This window comes from Xyrauchen texanus, chromosome 27, assembly GCF_025860055.1.
Source record: "Xyrauchen texanus isolate HMW12.3.18 chromosome 27, RBS_HiC_50CHRs, whole genome shotgun sequence".
In the NCBI taxonomy this organism is placed as follows: Eukaryota; Metazoa; Chordata; class Actinopteri; order Cypriniformes; family Catostomidae; genus Xyrauchen; species Xyrauchen texanus.
The window spans coordinates 16,391,387-16,415,828 of record NC_068302.1 but is presented as its reverse complement, the minus strand read 5'-3'; the positions used below and the strand labels follow the sequence as shown (position 1 = coordinate 16,415,828).

The 24,442-nt window shown below is 37.9% G+C and overlaps 1 protein-coding gene across 1 annotated transcript; it reads right to left on the bottom strand.

Annotated features, from left to right (window-relative positions):
• Positions 1–3: 3 nt before the first annotated feature.
• On the bottom strand, positions 4–15,042 carry LOC127620910 (refilin-A-like). The gene is made up of 4 exons (XM_052094255.1): positions 14,808–15,042; positions 13,921–14,260; positions 4,639–4,748; positions 4–3,787 (listed from the first exon to the last, which is right to left on the bottom strand). The coding sequence occupies exons 2-4, from the start codon at positions 14,134–14,136 to the stop codon at positions 3,445–3,447; spliced, it is 669 nt and encodes a 222-aa protein (XP_051950215.1). The 5' UTR covers positions 14,137–14,260; positions 14,808–15,042; the 3' UTR covers positions 4–3,444.
• Between the last annotated feature and the right edge of the window lie 9,400 nt (positions 15,043–24,442).

Here is a 24,442-nt window from a genome sequence, read left to right as displayed (position 1 = left end):
GGGCTTTTATTTATTCAGTTTGGATATACATTTATTTTTTCTTAAATAATTTTCTCATTTGTTACCCAAAAGATCATTAACCTGGGAATTATACAAAAATATAAAGAGAATGAGTGCTGTATTCCACATATACAACAGGAAAGTATTTTACATACACACAAATCATCGTGTTAGGGAACGACCCCTAAACAAAGATTGATCAGTTAGCAGAGAGCATTTTTACATCAAACAAATGTAATAATAGAATTTCATACACATGAAAAAATAAAAACTCTCCCCTCATCTCCAGTCTAATAATTCTGCACGGCATGCAACACATTGCAAAAATTCCTAATCAATAGTCCATAATTTCTCAGGTAAAACATTCCAACACGTACTGTAAGAAGGAGTGATTTATCGGACATGACCCCCCTCCCCATAAGATTTCACATCTTATCAACACTTAGTGAATTTCTCATGAAATGCTCATGCTTCCTTTATGGGATTTTTGGAGCTTGAAAATCACTATTCACTTGCATTGTATGGACCAACAGAGTTGAGATATTCATCTAAAATCTTAATGTGTGTTCTGCTGAAGAAAGAAAGTCATACACATCTGGGAGTAAATGATGAGAGAATTTTCATTTTTGGGGTGAACTATCCCTTTAAGTAATTTAAACCAGCTAAACGTCTATGGTATGTGTGTTTTCCAGTAATGTCGTGGAATATGTGTGCATGATGCACTAGTTAACTGTATTACATTGTTTTGACAGAACCTTTTGTGTTTTACTGCCATGTATTTCCTCTCAGCACTTCCAATATATCCATATACCATTACAGACTTAAACATACATTTTTCTTTGTCATTATAATACAAAATATGCTGCTATTTTCATGCAACAGAGGATACCCATCATAAAAAAAGAAATATGTTACAAGCCAAAACAAGAGATTTTTAATGAGGTAAGAGATCTAAATTTACAATTCCACTTTCAGCTTATAAAGATTTCTAAATTTATAGACCAAACACAAGACAGACATAAAGTACTAACACCTCCCAATCCCTGACCGCTTTAGTCATAATCTCCCTCTCGAAGTATCTGTGCATTATATCTCATTACCTTCTAAAAAAAGAGCAGAAGTTAAAGCCAGTCAGAACAGAACGTGTTCCCTCTCCTCTAAACAAAAGAGATTGTGTTACACATTAAAGAGGAAATGCATTAGCTGGAGGAAACAGTTCACTTAATCAAGATTTTGGATGAGACGGTTTGGCTCCAAAAACAAGAATACAGAAAAACAAAAAATACACATTACTTCTCGAAACCAGAGGTTATCCAACCATACAATCAGAATGTATATCGGATGACTGCACATAGTCTTCAGATGTCATGAGGTAAATTAACTTTGTCCCCTCCAGATGAACTATTCTGATTCATGGTTGCAGCTTGACAAGAACCTTTCTCACAAAACCAGCACAAATCCCAATGTTCAATCAATCTATTGGTAATCATTTCAAATACAACTTCTCTCTACGTTCTTGCATTTCCTTTCATTCTCTAACAACATTACATGATCGTGACAAAATGTTGTGCCTTAATACACATTTGGCCGCAGTTTCCCAGTGAAATGTCCAGTTGGGGGCACCATAAGTCAGTGAAATGGTGTTGTAATCAGACGAGGTTTTTAAGTTGAATATAAGATGAAGGTTTTAATGAGTACATACTTCTCTAACCTAAAACTTTAACCTAAACCTAACCAATAGCAATCTTAATTCAAATGAGAGTTCGACACTAAAGAGACATCCTTTCCCAAAACCAATGCCAAAACCTAAGCAATAGTTTCCAAAATTAAAATGAGAAATGAAAAGCAAATATTTTGATTTTGTGTCACTTCAATGACACTTTAGTCTCACCTGTTAGCTTGCATGCTTGGCTGGTCTCGAGCTGCGGTCCAAAGGCCAATAGTCTATCAGTCGCGCAACCACGCAAGCTAATCACATCGGAATACGTGTGTAAATGTAGTGGATTTTTCAAATGAAGCATTATAGTATAAGTGTTTGGATATCATAACATAGCTGTGTGTGAGTAATAGAGTGAAAAAGAACTGTTTATAAAGTCATAATCAGCTGTTGCAGTCATGATTTGTGTGAAAGTGAATAAAACACACAATTGTTGTAGTGCCTCTAGTGTTAATTTCACCAGGACACTGCAACGAAACGTAGAATTTGGCACATAAAAGTTAGTTTGCAAAATGTAGTTATAGTAACGTTCTTCTATGAGACCAGGTTGGCTTTGTGAGTTCAGGTCATATTTTGACCATTGAATGTCAAAACCCTGGGCAGCTTCTAAAACTCTTGGGCAAGAATTATTCAACATTTTCTGAGGTACAAACAGAAAGGGAGGAAATATTTAAGGTTGTATTTCCCTTTCTATGACTTTTACAGAATCTTTGGTCCAACCTTTTAAGTGCTCTCACTTATTGATTTGCTCTTTTTCATACCAAGACATTTATAACCTTGGTAAAAAAAACATCAACAACAAAAAAACTTTCCTTACCATAAGTGCAACTCAAATACAGTTTATATTTTTTTTGCAAGTTCTCTGAAAATGTTGGGTTTAATCCCAATTTACTTTGTGCTGCTCTCTCGGCCACAGTCTTTATCCAAAAATATAGCAATAAAATATGGCAGCATTTAGTCTTTATTATAGTCAGGCGTTTCATTTTTGAGCATTTGCAAAAATTGCCAATACTAAGACAAATAATCAGGCCCACGTGGAATCTGTACAGTTTTTTCATTTTCTCAGATTTTCTCTGAAAATAAGTAGAATTCAAATGGTAAAATTGCCTAAACAAAGCTGAGTATTACAGTTTTACAGTATTTGTAGGCAATAACAAATTCGGCAAAATTCGTACATTTTAGCTTTAAAAAGTTACCGTGTGAGTTACCAGAATTTATCTTGGTTCGCTCAATGTACTGACATAAAATATTTGATTTGAATTAAAACACAAAAAGGGTGGGGGATGTGTAGAATTCTGTAATTGACATTTGTTCGAATTGATATTTGTTCTGCACGTGCAGATTCCGTGCAGACCTATAAGCAAACATCCGAAACAGTTTCGGCCCAATTTTTTCCCCCCTTTCTGACTGGCTTGACTGGATATTATTCATAAAGAAAAACTCAGATGTACATAAATACATTACTAACACATTACACACGTATATTGCGACATGACTGCACAGACACAGCTCCACCAGATTCCCTTTGTCAAGTACCAACTTCTCCAGAAGAGAACAAAATGGCCCCCACCGACTTAGTTTTCCTCTTTTATTTTCTTTGAAGTCTCTAGCCATCCAATTTAATCAGGGTTGTAGTAGTAACAGAGCCCTGTTGCTCAAGTCCAAGTACTTTCACTGAAGCTCTAAAAAGGGAGTTTCTTAATTGTGGGAATGATAACAAACCTCTCTCAGAGGTCTTCTGTATAAATGATACATGGACTGGCATCCTCGGTGGACTCCAGTCTGACTGTGGACACAAACCATCGTCTCCCAGCTGATTTTCTGTTGCCATTGTAGTTAAGCGTGGTGCGGTATGTATTCCGGGCATGCTTGGGGAACACAATGGCCGTGCTTTGGAAGTGTAGCGGCCTGAGCCGTGGCTCAAAGTGAACCTCTGACTTGTAGCTACGCCACGTGTGGTTTTGCACCGCCACCACTGTCTCGCTGAATGACGTGGCGGTCGGGACCTGGGCACAGTACACCTGGTCGCGGAAGTGTCTGTCTGAAGCATACCTCACTGCAGAATTGAACCTGATGGACATCAATTGACATACAGTAAATTCATCACCCTTAGAGGACAGTGAGGGAAGTAGTTTTGTGTTCTCTTACAGAAGGTTTTCCATTCCCTCCCAATAGTTTTGCATATGCTCAAATGTTAACCATGCTATTGTATAAAAACCATAGTAATAATACAGGAAAAAACATGTTTACTACTTCAGTTACGGTTATGTTATTATGGTTAATATGTGGTACAAATATGGTTTTTAAAATCATGGTTTTCCACCAAAAAGAAATGCCATTGCAAAAACTAACAATGGGTTCTCTAAAGTAGAAAATTAAAATTGTCTAAAAAACTTTGTGGTACATGGTTTTAAAAACCATGTACCACAAACTAACCATGGTGATACTATAGTAAAACTAACCATGTTTTTTTTTGGCAGAATGTTTATGATTTTTTACCATAGTTTTGGTTGTCCTGTATTATTACATTATGATATCACAGTATATATAAAATATATCATAGTCAAACCATGGTCAATTTTGTGGTTATAGTTTTATTGCAAATACCATAGTTGAACTAAAGTGACTGTAGTAAAATCATGGTCAATTTTGAGTTTACTATGGTTTTACTAAAAATACCATAGTTGAACTATGGTAAATGTTGTAAAACCATGGTTAATTTCTGTAATGAATGGATTAAACTATTGTGAACGAAACCCGAAATAATTGCGAGGTAACGCAAAACGTATTGCGAGGGAACACCAACTATTTCAGAAAATGTATAACCTCCCTGTCCTCTAAGAGCTCTGTAATATTGCAAGGTTAGCATGAGCATTTGTTTTAGCATTGGTACTAGTTGCTTTGCTTTATAACTCACTTACTTGATCTCTTTTTCTGGTTTGGGGTTGATCTCAATGCTCTCTCCATAGACCACAGGGTACATGCGTGACTTGGCATCTGGACCTTGAGAGTTCAGGAGCAAGTACGGCAGCTAAACGGAGACATTAAAAAAACATCAATTAGTGATTTAGTTAAATCTCATTACAACCAGTATATCAAAATGTCCCAAATATCAAAAACTCATGCAGTAGATTGGAACATGTTTCCTGTCTTAATATCTTTCAAAATCAGTGTTACGTCCTTTGAAACACAACATTTTTGCAATATCTGTGCCACAGCCTTACTTTAATTGTTTTGATGTCTTTTTGGACTTTGCTGTTTGTGTGGTAAAAATGTATATATGCATATCAGTAATATACAAGTAATAATACAAATTATACAAAAGTTAGTTCCAGCCTCTAATTTTGACTACACAAAAAGATTCCAAGAGTGCTGATATTTAATATAATATAGTTTGCTAGCTGTGCGCTGCTTGGTGTTGGTCCTGCTTAAGCTTCTTTGGGAACCATTTTCATTTGCAGATCAGAAATATACAAATTAACTGGCCATATTGTGCCTAAAATGTAAGTTAAATGATTTCAAACAAACTATTACTACAACTAAAAATGTTGTTTAAAAGCAATATCACATTTAAAATAATGCTGTATTAGGCTACTGAATTTCAGCACTGTAAGCCATGCAACACACTTGCTATTGTGATATTTTTCACTTCATATTTTGTATGGCAGTTGAGGATTGATGAGGCTAATTTGGGACATTTTACATGTTATGTAACTTAACAAATATCTGTTTTAAAATGAGTGCCACATAAAAGTATTTTCCAGTACAGCTAATCCATTAGTTTCCAATACTTTAAATAATGAGACTAAAGAATCGGACAAATCTTTGAAGTAGCATGCATGCGTGCGTGTCTGTCTCCCTGTTGATATATTTGGTGGTCAGACAAACGGCGACAATGCAGCAGTGTGTGGAGCCAGAGCAGTCTGTGCCTTCACCTGCTCTAGCCATCAACACACACTCACACCACGTGCACACTCGCCACCCTCCTCTGTGCCATCCCACACATGCAATTGTTCTCACTCTGTCTCTCTCTGACACCTAATAAAAATGAGTTCCACGCCAGCAGATTCTCTGCTAAGACCTGAGGTAACACGGAGAACATGAAGCAAAACATTTTGAACTTGCACATCCAATAAATCAGGAAACCTGCTGACATGTCTACACTGGTCACTTTAACCTTTGCAGTTTCACATTCTAAAGGATGACAATCTGCAGTGTTTTGTTTGATGTCTTTGGATATTAGTTCTGATGAACCAGTTTAAGTGAGGAATTGTGCTGTTACACATGTAGTAACTACATTGTATCAAAGCAGTTGTCATTTGTCAGATTTTAAACATAGATTGCATATGACAATCTGGCCTGGTGAAAATGTTTAGGTGGTGGGACAACAAACACATACCTGTATATTAATTATTTCTATTCAACCAAAATGGAAACTCAGAACAAGCTAAGAACTTTCCTATAACATGTTTCAAATGTTTGGACTGACATTCAAAAGACTGAGAGAATCACTTAAAATTATTAGACATGCGCAGATATGAAATTTTTTGGCAAGTACCAAACAACTATAGGCAGATACCAAAACTGATATTTTGCCACTTAACATTTAACCAGTTTTATTAATAAAAATTTTTTTATTAATAGGTTTACTTAGAAATACTTAGAGTTACAAAAGCCTTTTTACTGTTTTAACAACAAATTATTTCCAGTATACAATATATAATTTCTGACATCTCAGAATTCAAAGTCAGCTGGTTTTTAAGCATTTTGAATGGTTTCCCACATCATGTAGCCTGAAGGTAAGTGCTGCTTTCACAAATATCACGTCTGCTTATGCAGTTTGTTCTGCATTAACATTAGAAAGAATTAAAATGTTACATGTTCTTAGGAGTGTCAACCCTGATACATATTGTGGAGTTTTTACAAAGTGTGTTACTAATGAAATATAATTAAATCCCAAATATCTGTTTTTGATATCTGTGTTTTCATGCTTATAATGATTGTTTTAATTGGTCAATAATTCATCATTGCATCCCTAAAAATTATTATATTTAGCATTTTTTTTCCCCCTAACATTTCTATTTTGTGTGCCTTCTTTTTGCACTCGAGCTGGCCTGGGCTCCACAAGTTTATGCCAAACCTGATGACCCATGTTATCTTAGCATTTGAGAATGTTCCATCATGTGTGCTTCAATTAATGCATATAAATCTGACTTTAGCACTATAGAGTTAGCATGGACAATATTTATACATTTGCTGATTTGATTAGTGACCCAGAAAAATGGCATACTCTGAAAAATGCTTATTCATTTTATGCCATAAAGTCTCTTTGTTTAAATGTTTTCTAAATGGTCTGTCTTATCTGGCTAAAATTACATTTTGAATCTTTTCAGTGTGGTCTCTGAGTTTTGGACCCCAGTATATATCTGTGCCGTATGTGTACAAGAAAGAAAGTACAAATGTAACAGGAGTCTCTGTTAAATCCAGAATGGATATTGTGTCCACTGTGCGGTTACATAATGTGCATCCACAACACCCACAAACCCAGGAGACATACAGTCACACGAGAGACATCGCTCAGTGTTCATGGAGCGGGACAGAGTGGTTAGAAGTCCAACAGGGCAGGTGGCCTGGAAAGCTCAACTGTATCAGTTAACTTCTCAATGGAAGGTTGAGGACTGAGCAGAGTTTGTCATTACTGTGGCCTCACTATATTTACAGACTGTTTGTGTCATGTGGTCTGCATATTTTTCAAGTAACCATCTCGCACTCATGCAGTTAGTTTGAGGGAAGGGCAAAACATACTGCTGCACACTGTTAGACACTTTAAAACACTTTTTGGAGTCAGGACCTGTTTTCTTCCAAGGAATCCTCCCACTGCCCGTTATGGTACTCCCTGACCGAGACCCTGCTCGGCACGGATGCATTGGCACACAGCTGGCCCCGGGGCCTGTGCAAATATGCCCCAGTAAAGGTGCGTACACACTGCCAGCGACTCCATTCCATTCATTTTCAATGAGAGCACAGCGACTTCCGGCGACACAAGCTGTCGCGACCGTTGGCGACTAGATGTGGGCATGTCCAGCGACGCGACAAAGTTGAGACAAGTTCAACTTTATTCAAATGAAGAGTGACTAACGGAAGCGACAGCCAATAGGAGAGAAGACGGGAGAGCTCACGTGATCCTTCTCTCTCTCTCTCTATCAGCTCCTGCAGTAATGGAAAGATGGATGAAAGGCTAATTCTTGCTGTTAGAAATTTTCCAGTGCTCTATGATATGTCTCTTCCCACGTACAAGGACATTTTTAAGAAAAATACTGCGTGGAAAGGTGTATCTGAGATTGCGGGGATTTTATGGACCCAGACAGACCGGCATTTGCATTTTCGCCGCAGATAAACAGCCGCTATGGCAAACAGCACGCCTTGTTTCTCATTAATTTTTGATATAAAGCATTTTATGTACTGATTCCATTTATATTTAGTCTTTTCCCTTCAAAATGTTTGTTTTAGAGATTTGCGGTCAACAGCAATGGAATGACATCCGTGAATGTCATTTATAAACGTTACTAGGCAACCAGTAGTGGAACACCCACTAGCGACTTCACCGCCAGCCACTGGCGACCTGCAGCGACAAAGTCGCTGGCAGTGTGTACGCACCTTAAGCCTGCTTGCACAGACTCAGTGCGAAGTCAGGGTGGATGAAGAACAAGTCGTGTTGGTGGCACCGTACTGGCCCACCCAGACTTGGTTCTCAGAGCTCACGCTCCTCGCGCCAGCCCCTCCCTGGCAACTTCACCTGAGGAAGGACCTCCTTTGCCCAAAGTTCCCACTACCCCTTTTAAGGATCAAGTGGTGAACTTGCAAGCACTGCCCTGGGAAGAGGCAGACCCAGCCTTGTCGTTGCTATGTCCAGTACGAGCCTTGCATATTTACTTGGACCGCACAGAGAGCTTTTGACACTCTGAGGTCAGCCCACGTACTTGGGATAGGTGCTCCATATGTGGTGGTTCCCTGTCGGTAATCCCATATGAGGTATTTTCCACGGTATGGTTTCCCTGACGGTAAACCAGTGTCTTCGCATGGGCAGAGATCTGCTCTGCCACTAGTCGCTGCGCTTGTAGAGCTCCTCCCTTTCAGGTAGGACCTACCGCGGGGACTTTTTTCCATGTGTGGTACTTCCCGGTTGGTAAGTCCATGTGATGAATTCTTCACATGTTAACCTCCCCTTCAGGCAGGATGTGGTCTCCGTGGTGTCTGTTCTCCGTGGGTTAAAAGAACACCTTCTCCGGCGTGAATATATCTTGGTCCCAGCTGTGAAGTTTTCAAATTCAAAGAGGAAAAGAGAGAAAAGGTCAAAACGGCTGATGTGACCTATTCCCATTGTAAGTACGTCTGTCCCCCCTTGGGGTACGATGGACAATGCGACTTATCTGGGGCATTGGGAAGGTTACGACGGGGCTGTGTGCACTTGTTACTAGGCATGCGGTAGCTTATCTGCACCACCGATCCACTTAACACAGTTCAGCTGGTTGTGCCATTTTGTAAAGGGACTCCTAGTGTCACTACATCGACAAAACGTTGAGTGAGTGACAGATAGGGAACGTCTTGGTTACTGTTGTTACCTCCGTTACCTGATGGAGGGAATGGGATGTTGTGTCCCTCCTGCCGCAACACTGAACTACCCGCTGAAATGGCCGGGACATTGTCTCGGCTCCTCAGCACAAACCTGAATGAGTGGATGCAAGCCGTCTCCTTTTATACCCATATGTCCGGGGAAGTGGCATGCAAATTCCACTTGCCAATCCTCACTGGCCTTTTCTCCAATATCAGAGGTGTTTGGGGCTCCCAAGATCGACCCCTAGTGTCACTACATCGACACATAACATTGGTTAACAACATTAATTAACAAGAACTAACAATAAACAATAATTTTACAGCATTTACCAATCTTGGTTAGTATTCATTTAAAAAATCACATGTTGTTGAACAATTGTATTTTTATTAACTAACATTAACAAGGATGAATAAGTGCTGAAAACAATGTTATTTTTTTGTTCATAATTGTTTACCTAATGCATTAACTAATGTTAACAAATGGAACCTTATTGTAAAGTGTTAGTTTATAACAAGAAATAATAAGGGCAGTATTGTTCATATTTGTTCATAATAGCTCATGTTAAAGGTGCAATATGTAATATATTTACTGTAGTAAAGCATACAATTATCGCTTGTCATTGTCAGTTTGCTCATTCCTGTTGCGTGTCCTCAACCTGGCAACCCACGTGAGCTTTGAGTCTGGGGAGGAGTGGGCGGGGAGACAACTCTCTCCAATATTTTGAATTTGGACTGCAGTACCCACTTAAAACACTGGATGTCAATGTTACATGTTGCTCCTTTAACTAATGTAATTAACTAATGTTAGTAAATACAACCTGATGATATGAGTGGAGTCTTCATAATTTTAATCATATCTTTTTTTAAGTGCTACTCAATTTTTACATGTAAAACTATTGCTGTGTACCTTTAAGACTCCATGAAATTACATGAAAGGGAGGGACATTCTCGTTCTAGGCAGCACAAAAAACAAAAAAATTGGACAAAAATTGGACATTGGACAAAAAAAAGAGTCATCTATATTATTGCTTTGTTTCCCAGCAGAGAAAGACTAAATTTTGTATTTGCATTGGAGATGGACCGATATATCGTTTTTTTTAGATAGTTGCTTTTTGGACCTACTGGTTATCTGCACAAAAATCATTTTTTTGGTCTATTCCTCCTCGGTATCTGAAAGAAATCCACTATCAGTCAACCTCTAATTTGCATATCTGCTAAAAGGGAATTTTCTCAATATTATAAGTATACAAGCATATAAATGTTTTCAAGTCAAACACACATGGATTAAAGGCTGCATAATTGTAATTCTAATTTTTATCATTTTGATTTCATGGGGTGTTTAAAGCTGAATTAGAGTTGCTAGTGTTTCAGCGAGGCCCTGCACCTTTGCTTCTTTAACATAGGTCATCAGTTTCTTATACAAAAGATTGCAATAGCTCCTGTTAGGCCTTCCACTCTAAAATAAATTAGTTTTTTCTAACATAGCATCCAAGAACAACTCTCAAAATAGACCTGTAGGTCTCTATATATATATATATTTTTTTTTTTTGATGCAAGCAAACACATCTTTCCTGCTAGCATACAAACTGGATATACTATATATACTGGGAAACACCCTCGCAAGGCAAGGTTGCAATGAATGGAAAATGCAAAGTGCAGCAAACAATGATGGCTTTGTATGCCTTTTTTTATTACTTCGAGTCAGCATTTGGTCCTCATATATTGCATGTTTCCTGCAGGGTTGACCACATTTGTATACACTTAAGTAATAGGATTTTGTAAATGGCTTTGAATGGAGAAGAGGGATCGTGTTTTGACATTGGCATGAGAGCTTTCCAATGTGTTAAAGACATATTGCAAAAACATCTCAAATAAAATGTATGTTGCACAAACAAAAGTCATGCTACTCCCTTCTAGTTCACTGAGTGGGGAGTTTAAGCAGTTTTTTTCTGAACTTTGGAGCAGTCTTCAAACAAGTGCAAGCACGTTTCTCAAACAGAGTTTCTGGGTGATCATTTATACGATCCAGAATGCCTTCAGATAGCTGCTCTTTTCGGCGTGCTCAGGCAAAGCATTTATGTCACACAATAGCCATGAATGCAGATCACTGTAACCTCAAATATATTAAAGGGATATTTCACCCAAAACAATGAGAATTCTGTCATTATTTACTCACCCTCAAATTGCTGGGCATTTAACTGTGTGAATTTAGGTTTTGACCCAATTAATTTTTTTAAATAGAGGAATTGAGGTATTGCATAAAAATACTAGCAAACGCTTTAGTTAAATACATTGTCAGCCACCAAAGGCTGAATAAGGAAGACATTTTTTTATAGCACTTGGTTTGATGCCACTCCCAATCTGATCTGATCAGATCAGCTGCAGATGTGTGCATGCTCAAAATGAATGTAACAGGTTAACAACATGATGACTGATATAAAAGACACCGGTAATATTTCCAGTACGATTTTACAATATGATTGTATATTAACGTTGTCCATCATGCATGTATATACTGGCTTAAGACCATAACTGGCCTCGTCGTTCTGCGCATCTTTTCTTTACAGTTACATGCACTTCACATCAAATCATATGGATAGTCTATTAATGGAAGAATCAAACATCCACCGTTCCTATTACCTTGATGATTCAGAGAGATTGCTAAGTATTGCTTTGATCTGTGACATGTAGAACTGCATCTATAGCCATTTGGCAAGCGATCATTTTGACAAACTTTGCGAGTTAAATTGTAATGATAAATAATTTCATATTATTGTCCTGTTCAGCATGTACCACTAGAGGGCGCCACATGCCCTGGACTCTGTTTGCAGCGTTTTATGACAATACATACAAATTGTTTAATGTACAATGAGTATTTTGTAGATAAGCTTCATCAATTCTAGATATTGATTTCAAGATAACTTTCTAGGTAGACTTGGTTTTGATAAAAAATGAATACCTACATTGTCTAAGAAGTATTTAGCATGTATTTCTTATTTTATACTATAATTTCTTAACATCTGGGTTTATTCCATGTTGATAATTGTGTGGTGTCATCTTCTTTGTGCATTTTTCTTGCACACCTATGATGAAAAGAATGAGAAGAGATATCCCGAAACAGGTTGCGAAAATTAAAAAATTAAGTTAAAAGTTTGGAAAAAAAAGAAATGTAGATTTTTTTTTTTTTTGCCATATTGCCCAGCCTACCTTCATGTCATTCCAAAGCTGCGTGACTTTCTTTTTACCCATGGAACACAAAAGATAGCCTCAATCACAATTAACTTTCATTATATGGAAAAAAAGTCTAACATACTGTCTAACATCTCTCAAAACAGTTCCACAGAAGAAAGTCATATGGGTTTGGAACATCATGAAAGTGAGTAAATAATTACAGAATTTTCATTTTTGGGTGAATGGTTCCTTTAACAGTTGATGGAACCCTGGAAAAAACTGTGTTTTTGTTTTTTTTTTTGACAGATTTGGCTTGTCAACTGAGCTGTGTTTCCGAGGGAAAACTTAATTTCCTGCCCTATAGATGGAAGATGCATCTATGAAGTGTTGGAAGAGGTTTTTTTCTATGCTAATCCAAATCTAGTATTGCGGTTACTCTTACAGACAGTAACATGAGGTTTTCATTAGGGTAAAGTAGTTCTAGTTCTATTCGAAAGGTCACGTAGATTTGAATGTATTGTCATGTCATATGCAGATGCTGCTAGCTTAGTGGGCTATTTACATTTTTAGAGGCAGAAATAAGACTTTAGTCTAGGTTATACCAGTCTCTTAGTCTGTGCATGCAGCATTATACTGTAATGTGAACATGTGCTGTCGAGTAGTACTGTACTGGTATGAAATGTGTGTATGTGCTTTTAAAGGTTGCTATGAGGAAGGAGGGACAGAGAGATCAGTTTCAGTTACCACATTCAAGTTCAGCAAACACAAGGTCAACTTGTTTACAGAATCTCTCTCTCTCTCTCTCTTTGCCCTCCTCCTTACCATCCTATGTTCATTAGAGTGAGTCTCCAGAGGCACGGGCACCTGAGGTCCTTCCTATTTCAGGATTCAGTCCTATTACTTCTAATTATTTGTCCCTGGCCGTATGCCTCCACATTGCCAACAGTCCGTTTTGTGTTGAAGCAAACTGCACATCCACATGATCTTTTGAATTGGCTTTGCCTACAATAAAGTAGTGACATGTTAAAGTATACAACGGGTAGACAAGCTAATTACTGCTTGTTTAAACAAGTGGTTCTAACTCAAATGAGAAGTTACAGGTAAATGCCCAGCAAAAAAATAAGCACATTTACACAGCCTTTGCTGCGTTTAGCAAGTGCACGCAAATTTAAGAGTAAACTATCTGCTGAGATGTACAACTTCTAATTTGTCTGTTTCATGTTGAATGCATCCATTTAGACCTCGCACCAAAACTGTGGGGCATAATTTGGGATCAACCTTTTTTTGTTGGTCCTGCCTTAACCCTAACCCAACAACTAAAATCAGAGGGCACATATTGGTCTATATGAATGTTGTTCCAGGACCAACAAAGAATGTCCTTCTTGGATAAATATCACCTTCATTAAATGAATGCATACCAGTTTACCCTGCCGGCTCTCCTTTCTGCTGTATCCCTGCAGCTCTGTTGGTGTTGAACAGCTGCCGGACCTCGACTCAAGGATCCCCGGCGACAGAGAATAGAAGGGCGGGCTGGGACTCGGAGGGAGTCCTGAATCCGGACTATCGAGCAGCCCTTCCCGGTTCTTTTCTTTCAAACTCTCATCCATAGCTTGTAAATGTAAGTGCCCCACCATTGCTGGAAGAGCGCAAAGTTAAAACCAGGCGAATTCACTCCAGGAGAGATGGTGCGTATGTGAGGAATGAAGTTAAAGTTCCATATCTGGCCCACAGATTAAATCCTGGTGCTCCAACTGATGCCTGAAACATTATTACAACACATTGAGGATATTGTGTTAATTAAGAATATACATGTTAAATGACATGTCAGTGATTCAGATCGTAGACATCGATTCGAACGCGAAGGTTGATTCTAATAATTGTTCTACAGTTCTAAGGGGCTGTTCAACTTCAGCCCGAACGCGTCCTGGCGCTAAGAAAGTTAGACGCAGCTCATACGTATACAATGACAGAACGCAGGTGTCTCGAGGCACGTTTTAAAGGTAAACTTAGCGTCTAAAAACGCAGCACCTCTCCACGAGACGCAACAGTCAAAGACATGAATAATTGAAATAAAGCGCAGACGGACTCATGAACGGTGTGAACGGCCGCATAATGTATACTGTAATTTGACAATATTTAGTTTTGAGGCACAGTCGAATATGTTTCCAAATGGGGCTTAATCATACACAATATCACACAGACGGCAGTTTATTTAACTAAAAAACAAACAAACCAACAAAGTCAGTTTTGTTTTAAGATTAGTTGTATATTGAAGGGAAATTGAACCTCAACGAGTTTCCGTTACCTTTGAATTTCAGAGATCCCCAACGGTTAAAACTCCGTAAATAAAGTGATTAGCGCATAACACTTTTAGTTCAAAATGTCAGGAGAGTAAAATCCACAACAAAAGTGATTTCTTCCACCGCAAATAGCTCGAGGAGAATCACAAATGTCTCACAATAGTCCCTTGGTCGTTTCACGATCGAGCAGTTAAAACCAGCACCGGTTCTTCTGTCCGTCTCTTCTGGAAGAGCAGAAGTTTATCTGGCAGGAGCGGAGCGCGCACACTGACCGCCAGCCTTTATGCGCCTGGAGCCAATCCAGAGCCACTGATGAGATGATGTCATAACCAGCTTCCGCCAGCAGGGGGAGCAGCACTCAGCGCTCCAGCAGTTGCACGTTTTGACCCATATTTCGATTAAGCAGGGCCGAAATCACACATTTGTTTGGATAGGCTATTACAGTTTTGGGAGAAATTTGTGTACATCCATTCATACATTTAGATATTATTTGAACGCATTTCCGCTGCTTAATAGTATGAGTGAAGTGTGCTTCTGTGATTTACAAAGGCATAATTGGCTTCAGCTCTTGAGAAAAATAATTGGGTTTCTGTGGTGTTGGTGTGTCACAATCATAAAAAAGTGGGGTGACCGGAATTTTTTGGCAAAGACACAGCTTTGTAATGTAATTACACAAACTATTACAAGGTAGATTGAAGAACACTGAGGAAACATCATTTTCAGCTCTGAAATGCATTATTTAGTGAATGGATAAACTAGGAAAATATTTATATGGGCATAAACCATGCAGAAGTATCGCCCAAGCACCTGAAATGTGTTGCATCAAGGGTGTGTGTGTGTGTGTGTGTGTGTGTGTGTACAGGTTTAACCTCCATTGAGGGGACCGCATGGCTTAGTAAACATACTAAACTATTTTTTTTTGAAAATGCAAAAAGGTTTCTGTGAGGGTTAGGTTTAGTGTTAGGGGATATAAATTATAGTTAGATCTGTATAAAATCCATAGAAGTCTATGGAAAGTCCCCACAATGATATAAAACAAAACGTGTGTGCGTGTTGTGTAAAGAAGCTCATCTCAAAGTTCTATTTCAGGCCTGGGTGGAGTATGGGTGGGCACTTCCACTCTTCTGCAAGTGGTGGGTGGCATCAGTCCAACCAAGCTCCAAAAACCAATATACAGTAGAGGTCTGACAGACATGGACATGGATCATGTTAAAAAAAAAAAAGAGGAAAGAAAGATAACAGTGCTGGCAGCAAGACTGCCTGAAAGTGAGGAGAGCATTTGGCACTCATTTACTGACTTGACATTTGCTTGATCCTGTGGAAGAGTCTGTGAGTTAGTCACATATATCTGTTGATACTGGGGAGACACAAACACAGAAACACATGCAAACATGCACACACTTAGTCATGAAACAGATCCAGGGAGCTGATGGAGACTTTGATGGTTCAGCAGTTTTCTGGTTTAGGCCGGCAAATTGCCAGGAACCACAGCAAAGCATTTATTGTATGAATGGGATTGTGCCAAACAAAGGTGCCTTTATGGCACAGAGTGCAAGAACCGAGTGTTAGAATACACTTCTCAAGAGCTTGACATTTTACAAACTCTTTCTGTTACTCTTACATACACTGACAATATGAAAAGTGAAACATTCTGAATGAAAAGTCATTACTTACTCACCCTCATGTCATTCCAAACCTGTATGCTCTCATGTTTTTTAGTAGAACACAAAAGGAGAAATTCTGTAGAATCTTCCCGCAGCTCTTGCCACACCATCTGACAGACAGATAGATAGATAGATAGATGGATAGACAGACAGATAGATAGATAGATAGATAGATAGACAGACAGACAGACAGACAGATAGATAGATAGATAGATAGACAGACAGACAGACAGACAGACAGACAGACAGACAGATAGATAGATAGATAGACAGACAGACAGATAGATAAATAGACAGATAGACAGATAGATAGATAGATAGATAGATAGACAGATAGATAGATAGATAGATAGATAGATAGATAGATAGATAGATAGATAGACAGACAGATAGATAAATAGACAGATAGATAGATAGATAGATAGACAGACAGACAGACAGATAGATAAATAGACAGATAGACAGATAGATAGATAGATAGATAGATAGATAGACAGACAGACAGACAGACAGACAGATAGATAGATAGATAGATAGATAGATAGACAGACAGACAGATAGATAAATAGACAGACAGATAGATAGATAGATAGATAGATAGATAGACAGATAGATAGATAGATAGACAGACAGACAGACAGACAGACAGACAGACAGATAGATAGATAGATAGATAGATAGACAGACAGACAGATAGATAGATAGATAGATAGATAGATAGATAGATAGATAGATAGATAGATAGATAGACAGACAGATAGATAAATAGATAGATAGATAGATAGACAGACAGATAGATAAATAGACAGATAGATAGATAGATAGACAGACAGACAGACAGACAGACAGATAGATAGATAGATAGACAGACAGATAGATAAATAGACAGACAGACAGACAGATAGATAGATAGATAGATAGACAGACAGACAGACAGACAGACAGACAGATAGATAGATAGATAGATAGACAGACAGACAGACAGATAGATAGATAGATAGATAGATAGATAGATAGATAGATAGATAGATAGATAGATAGATAGACAGACAGACAGATAGATAAATAGACAGACAGACAGATAGATAGATAGATAGATAGATAGATAAATAGACAGACAGACAGATAGATAGATAGATAGATAGACAGACAGACAGACAGACAGACAGACAGACAGACAGATAGATAGATAGATAGATAGATAGATAGATAGATAGATAGATAGATAGATAGATAGATAGATAGATAGATAGATAGATAGACAGATAGATAAATAGACAGATAGACAGATAGATAGATAGATTTTGGTGGGCACCATGTTCAAGCCAAATATACCCAATTTTGGTAACAATTTGCAATAAGGTTGCATTTGTTAACAATGACATTAGTGAACATGTACTAGCAATGAACAATAGTACTTTTTTATATAAATTAATCTTAACCAAGATTAATAAATGATTAATAAAAAAACAATCATATTGGCTTGGAAAGGCATGAGGGTAAGTAAACAATGACTTGTTAAACTGTTCATTTACTAATATAGATGCAGGAGATATTAATCGTCAAACACAAATATAACAGTGAATTATGAAAAATGTGTCTAATATGACAGTGTAGCTTACAGGACTGTGCACCACACAGACACACACACACACATGTTGGGTTTTCATGTTTTATGAGTACTCTCCATAGACATAATGTTTTTTTTTAATGTACAAACTTTATATTCTATCCCCTAAACCTAACCCTACCCCTAAACCTAACCCTCACAGAACACTTTCTGCATTTTTACATTATAAAAGAAACATTGTTTAAACATGTTTAATATGATTTATAAGCTCTTTTCCTCATGGGGACCGACTGACTGTCCCCACAATGTCAAAAGATTTTACTATTGAAAAGGGATTAATGGAAAGGAGGAGGCATGAACTGGCTTGACAATAAAAATAATATTTTAAATAGAAACTGAAACAAAAAGACAAACACACAAAGGTGTCAGATGCAGCTTCCAGTCGGCCTTTATACCTCTCTGAGGCTTGATTAGCCTGATTAGGGGCCGGGTGTGCAGAATCACGACCCGGCCCCGCCCTCCGCCCTGCCACAACTATCCTTGTGGGAACATTTTGTCCCCACAACGTAGGGAATACCTGGACACACACACACACACACCTTACAACTTACTGTGTTTACATAGAGGATTCTCACTTTCACCTTGTTTTTCTATAATGCACAAAGAACCGACTGTGTAAGAGGTCTTCCTCTCTCTTCTTCATCCTCATACACACAAACTCAAGTATTTGTCATACATTGTACTGACTCACTCTAGTGATTCATATTCTCTGTCTGAAATTATGTTTGTAAATAGTTTTACGTGATTACCCTTTCAGACGCTGTGTGGTTTTACTCACTCCCTCTCAAAACTAGACAAACACGGTTATTGTGTATTGTAGGCTATATGCTGGCAACACACACACACACACGCTCACACACACACACACACACACACACACACACACACACACACACACACACACACACACACACACACACACACACACACACACACACATGTTGTGTTTCCATGTTTTATGGGGACTTTCCATAGACATAATGGTTTTTATACTGTACAAACTTTATATTCTATCCCCTAAACCTAACCCTACCCCTAAACCTAAACCTCACAGAAAACTTTCTGCATTTTTTCAATTTTCAAAAACATCATTTAGTATGATTTATAAGCTGTTTTCCTCATGGGGACCGACAAAATGTCCCCACAAGGTCAAAAATTTCGGGTTTTACTATCCTTATGGGGACATTTGGTCCCCACAAAGTGATAAATACACGCCACACACACACACACACACACACACACACATTTAACATGGCATGTTAAATGGGATTTTTGAGCAACCCACAGATCAAAATCTGATTCTGATAAAAGTGTTTTAGTTTTTTCACATTACATTGCTCGTATGGGACATTGTGTAAATTGGAAATAGATGTTTTTTTAGGTGCTAATTTCTCACATGTTCTCAATGTCATATGGCATTTAACAACTCAATTCATTATAATGATTGATTATAAATGGTAGTTTATAACTGATTATAATTGCCACCAGATTCTATCTATTCTATTTTGTCCATTACACAAGTCACTGTGACTGTGTGTGGTAAAGGGAACGAGAAGGAAAGAGAGAGAGAGGGGGCGGGTAGTCGGAGTAAGCTCCAACGCAAGGTTACATCCAGCTCAATCTGAAGCTGTCTGTTTGATGAATGGCCTTTAGAGTTTCTAAATATATCTATGGCGACCCCTTTGAGGGCACACATATACAGACTCACGGTGCAGAGCTGCATCTGGTTTCAATGTCTGGAGCCCCTCTGCAGAGATATAGGCTCTCTCTTTTCTCTTTCTTTTACTCTATCCTTTTATCTTCATATACAGTATCTTTCTCCCTTTTCTTTCCCCCAGCTCACAATGGAACACATGTCTTTTCATAATTACTGTAAATTTACATTTGTTGAAAATCCACCACTTTAAAGTGCAACCACAGACATTGCTTACACTACAGCTGGGATTCTCACTCTGTTATTTAGAGTAAACACACACAGCCTTAGGTGCTACAGCTGTGTGTGAGTGTATGCATGTCCACGAGAGCGAAGATTGCATGCTACCAAGTCATCTACACTGATCTGTAATCTACTTGCTCACCTGTAATCCTCCTTTTCTGGCAATTGCTACTTCCTGTGGCATTCACACATCGTGTGTGCTTTGTGACTTGCAGCAATGAAGATTATCACACTATTTGACTTTGTATGTATGTGCGTGTAACTCATTGATAAAGATGTTTGCATTGGTTACTGGAAAATTCATTTGATTTCTCACTTACATTGTCCCTAAGTACTCATCAACCATTATCAGGAACAGACTTTTTAATTAAAGGCATAGTTCACCAAAAAATGAAAATTCTGGGGATACTTGCAAAGTTGTATGACTTTCTTTCTTCCGTGGAACACAAAAAGAGATGTAACTATGAACCATAATTGTTGGAAAGCCTCTTACAAATACTAGTGACATTAATACCTTGAAATAAACATTAGTGAAATTCATTTTATGCAGTATTGAAAAGCTTCATATAAACACAAGTGAAATTAAGATATTCATATTCAAAACTGATGCTGTAGAAATTCATTACCAAATTAAATTCACACATTTGTAGCTGAAAGTGTCCCATTCACCATTTACTTTTAGTCTATGGAGAAACAAAAATGCAATGAAAGTGAATAGCATCTGAGGCTAACATTCTGCCAAGCATCTTCTTTTGTATTGCACACAAGAAAGAAAGTAATAAGGGTTTAGAATTACATACAAGGGTATGTAAATAATTATATGTTTTTTCTATGTATACTACCTTTAAGTGTAATATAGCACCCCCTTTAATACAGGGGCATTTTGTACCTTAATGAGGGCATATTTTGTTCTATTATGTTTTTTTTTGTTGTTTTTTTTTATGTAATTGCTCATGTCTTGAACATGTTTTCTTCCTCTTCAGTATTTTCAAAGCTGAATTTATTTATTTATTTACATGAAAAGTCACATCTTATTAGCTGTACATGCACTCACTTCTGAGATAGTGAATATACATATCTGACAGTTACAGGTCACTATGATCTTCATCTATGCATAGAATAGAATATTATTTAATAAATCCAATTTTAGATAATTCATGAAAAACATTATTTATTTTTTTTACCACACAAGCTATAGGTATATTCATAAAAACAAAAATGTAATCTATTGTGTTGTTGCTACATCAAATAAAAGCATACGTTTTCAGGTACCAATGCTATTGTAGAACATGATTAATTGTTCACCTCTCTATTCTATGAGCTGTCATACAACCCTTCCTTCAACATACTCAACCACTTCCATTAGAAGCTGGTCACAGATGTCACTTATTTATTCAGGTCAAAACAACAAAAGTGTGGCATGTCACAACACATTGCTTATTCTAAGATTTATAAGATGTTGTTAAGCTATGTAAATATGTTCAATTCAAAAATAACTTGTCAAACAAAGCTCTTGAGATAAAGAAAAGAACAGAAAAAAGAACAGGTTTGTATTATTGATAACCGGAAATGCGTCAATAGCCTTTTCGAGTCACATTTACATATGGGAGGACAGTGTGAGGAGAGGAACAAATAAAGTGATGGCGAGGGTGAGTGAGGAAGAGAGATATAGAGGGAGGGAGAGAGAGAGAGAGAGAGAGAGCAAAGCCTTTCATTTACAAGTGTAGGGAGATAAGAGCAGCCTGGCTTGTTTGAGTTTCCTCTCTTCAAATCTCTTTTCAATCACATTTACTCCCTCAGATTGCCCCCACCCACTCACACTTACTGTAAACACATACTGTACATACACCTATCATAAAACAATAAGTCTAAGGGTGTATAAAGGTTGTGTGATTAGTCTTATCAGTTGTATTCTAAGCGTGCTATTGTATTATTTAAGCTATCACACCAGACTCAGAGCCGTTTGCATGTGGGCAGTCAACATGTCAAGCAGTGACAGCAGTGTTCTTCAGAGTGACAAGCTATACTCCATCTAAAAAATTCTGTAAATTGCATATTTTTTTAATTTTTTATAATTATCATGCATTAAGTTAGTAGAACATGATACATATGCACCTAAATAATAATAAACTATTACAGACTACCAGTAAACAGTAAAAGTACTGTTACTTCTTAAAGCATGTAGTTTGAGTAGAGTAAAAGTACCTGTCCTAAAAACTACTCAAGTAAGAGTATCTGGAACGTCATGTCCCACACAATAAAGGGGGTAGAGCAGATGTTTGGCACAGGGACCACATCGGGAAAATGAAAATGAAAATTATCTTATCATTTAGTCACCCTTATGCCATCTGGGATGTGTATGACTTTCTTCTGCAGAACACAAATTAAGATTCTTAGAAGAATATCTCAGCTCTTTTGGTCTATACAATGCAAGTGAATGGGTGACAACATTTTGAAACTCCAAAAATCACATAAATCAGCATAAACGTGTCTCCAGTGGTTTAATCCATGTCTTCAGAAGAGATATGATAGATGTGGTGAGAAACAGATCAATATTTAACTCAATATTTACTATTAATTCTCCTCCCTGCTCAGTCAATCTCCACATTAACTTTCACTTTTTTCTTCTTTTGTTTTTGATGATTCACATTCTTCATGCGTATCGCCATCTACTGGGCAGAGTGAATCATTTCTAGCAAAAATTGACTTAAATATTGATCTGTTTCTCACCCGACCCACACTTATCATATCACTTCTGAAGACATGGATTTAACCACTGGAGTCATATGATTACTTTTGTGCTGCATTTATGTGTTTTTCGGAGTGTCCAAATTTTGGCATTTATTCACTTGTATTGTATGGACCTACAGAGCTGAAATATTCTTCTAAAAATCTTAATTTATTTTCTGATGAAGAAAAAGTCATAGATATCTGGGATGGCATGAGAGTTAATAAGAGAATTTTCAATTCTGAGTGAATTATTTCTTTAAGTAGCAAATGGGGGGCCACATTGTCCTCCTTTTGAGATACATGCACACTTCAAGTGCGACATTTTGATGCAAATATGCTTTTCCTCCCACAGTTTATGTTCACTTTAGACCAAACCGACAGCATTAATGCCTAATCAAGACAGGCAATGGCAGAATTATAAAGTGTATTTGACCACTTGACGCATTAGTGCACAAACATTAACCGTCTGTCAATCAAACAGCACGCAGCTACAGACACCTGGAAATAAAAAGTCAATCTTTTATATTTTATCTAGATTAACAAACCAGTGGTTGTCTTGTTATCACGATCGATGTAATGAACACCCCTGTTCTAGATGTAGAACAAAGGCTAAGTATAAAAAATTACTCAAAAGCTTATCACATCTCTCCTTTTTTTCAGATAAACATCAAGATTGTTTTATCGCCCAGCCCTATTGATAACATTGTCTTAATCTCTCACATCAACCCAATAATCTCAGTGATAGATAGTACTAGCTACGTTATAGACACAGAATCTAGTAAGCAGAAATGTGAAATTTACCTCGATGTGTTTCTTAAAATTAGTCCGTGATGGTCAGGTTTTAAAATGGTCCCAACCCTGTGGTGGACCAAAACCTGGCTGATGACCTGAATGTGTTCTACTGTAGATTTGAAAGGCCCAATCTCACACCCCACACCCAATCTGACCTTCACTTCACACAAACATCAACGCCTCCTGCAACCACCCTCCTCCCCCCTCCTGATATTTAACCTGCTTCAGACCCAGATGATGTTTCAACCGCGTGTCTTAGATCCTGTGCTAACCAGCTGGCTCCCATCTTCACAAAGATCTTCAACAGATCACTGGAGCAGTGTGAAGTCCCATGCTGCTTCAAACGCTCAATCATCATTCCTGTCCCAATGAAACCAAAAATTTCAGGACTTAATGATTACAGACCTGTCGCCCTGACGTCTGTGGTCATGAAATCATTTGAGAGACTGGTGTTGGCCCATCTGAAGGACATTACTGGACCATTTCTAGATCCCCTTCAATTTGCTTATCGAGCAAATATGTCTATGGAGCAGTCAACATTGGATTGCATTATATCCTGCAACATCTGGACCGACCAGGGACATATGCAAGGATCCTGTTTGTGGACTTCAGCTCGGCTTTTAACACCATCATCCAGCTATACTCCAGATTAAACTACACCAGCTCTATGTTCCCACATCTATCTGTCAATGAATTACCAGCTTTTGATGGACAGACAACAGCTTGTGAGACAGGGGAAATTCACTTCCAGCACCTGTTCAATCAGCACTGGTGCCCCCAGAGATGTGTGCTCTCCCCACTACTCTTCTCCCTCTACATCAATGACTCACCAAGGACCCCTCTGTCAAGCTCCTGAAGTTTGCAGATGACACCACTGTCATCGGCCTC

Coding starts and splice junctions, on each gene's coding strand:
- LOC127620910 (XM_052094255.1), bottom strand. CDS start 14,136: ATGGTGGGGCACTTACATTTACAAGCTATGGATGAGAGTTTGAAAGAA. Junction 4,749..13,920: donor AGAGCCGGCAGGGTAAACTG/GTATGCATTCAT, acceptor GTCTCCGTTTAG/CTGCCGTACTTGCTCCTGAA. Junction 3,788..4,638: donor AAACCAGAAAAAGAGATCAA/GTAAGTGAGTTA, acceptor GATGTCCATCAG/GTTCAATTCTGCAGTGAGGT.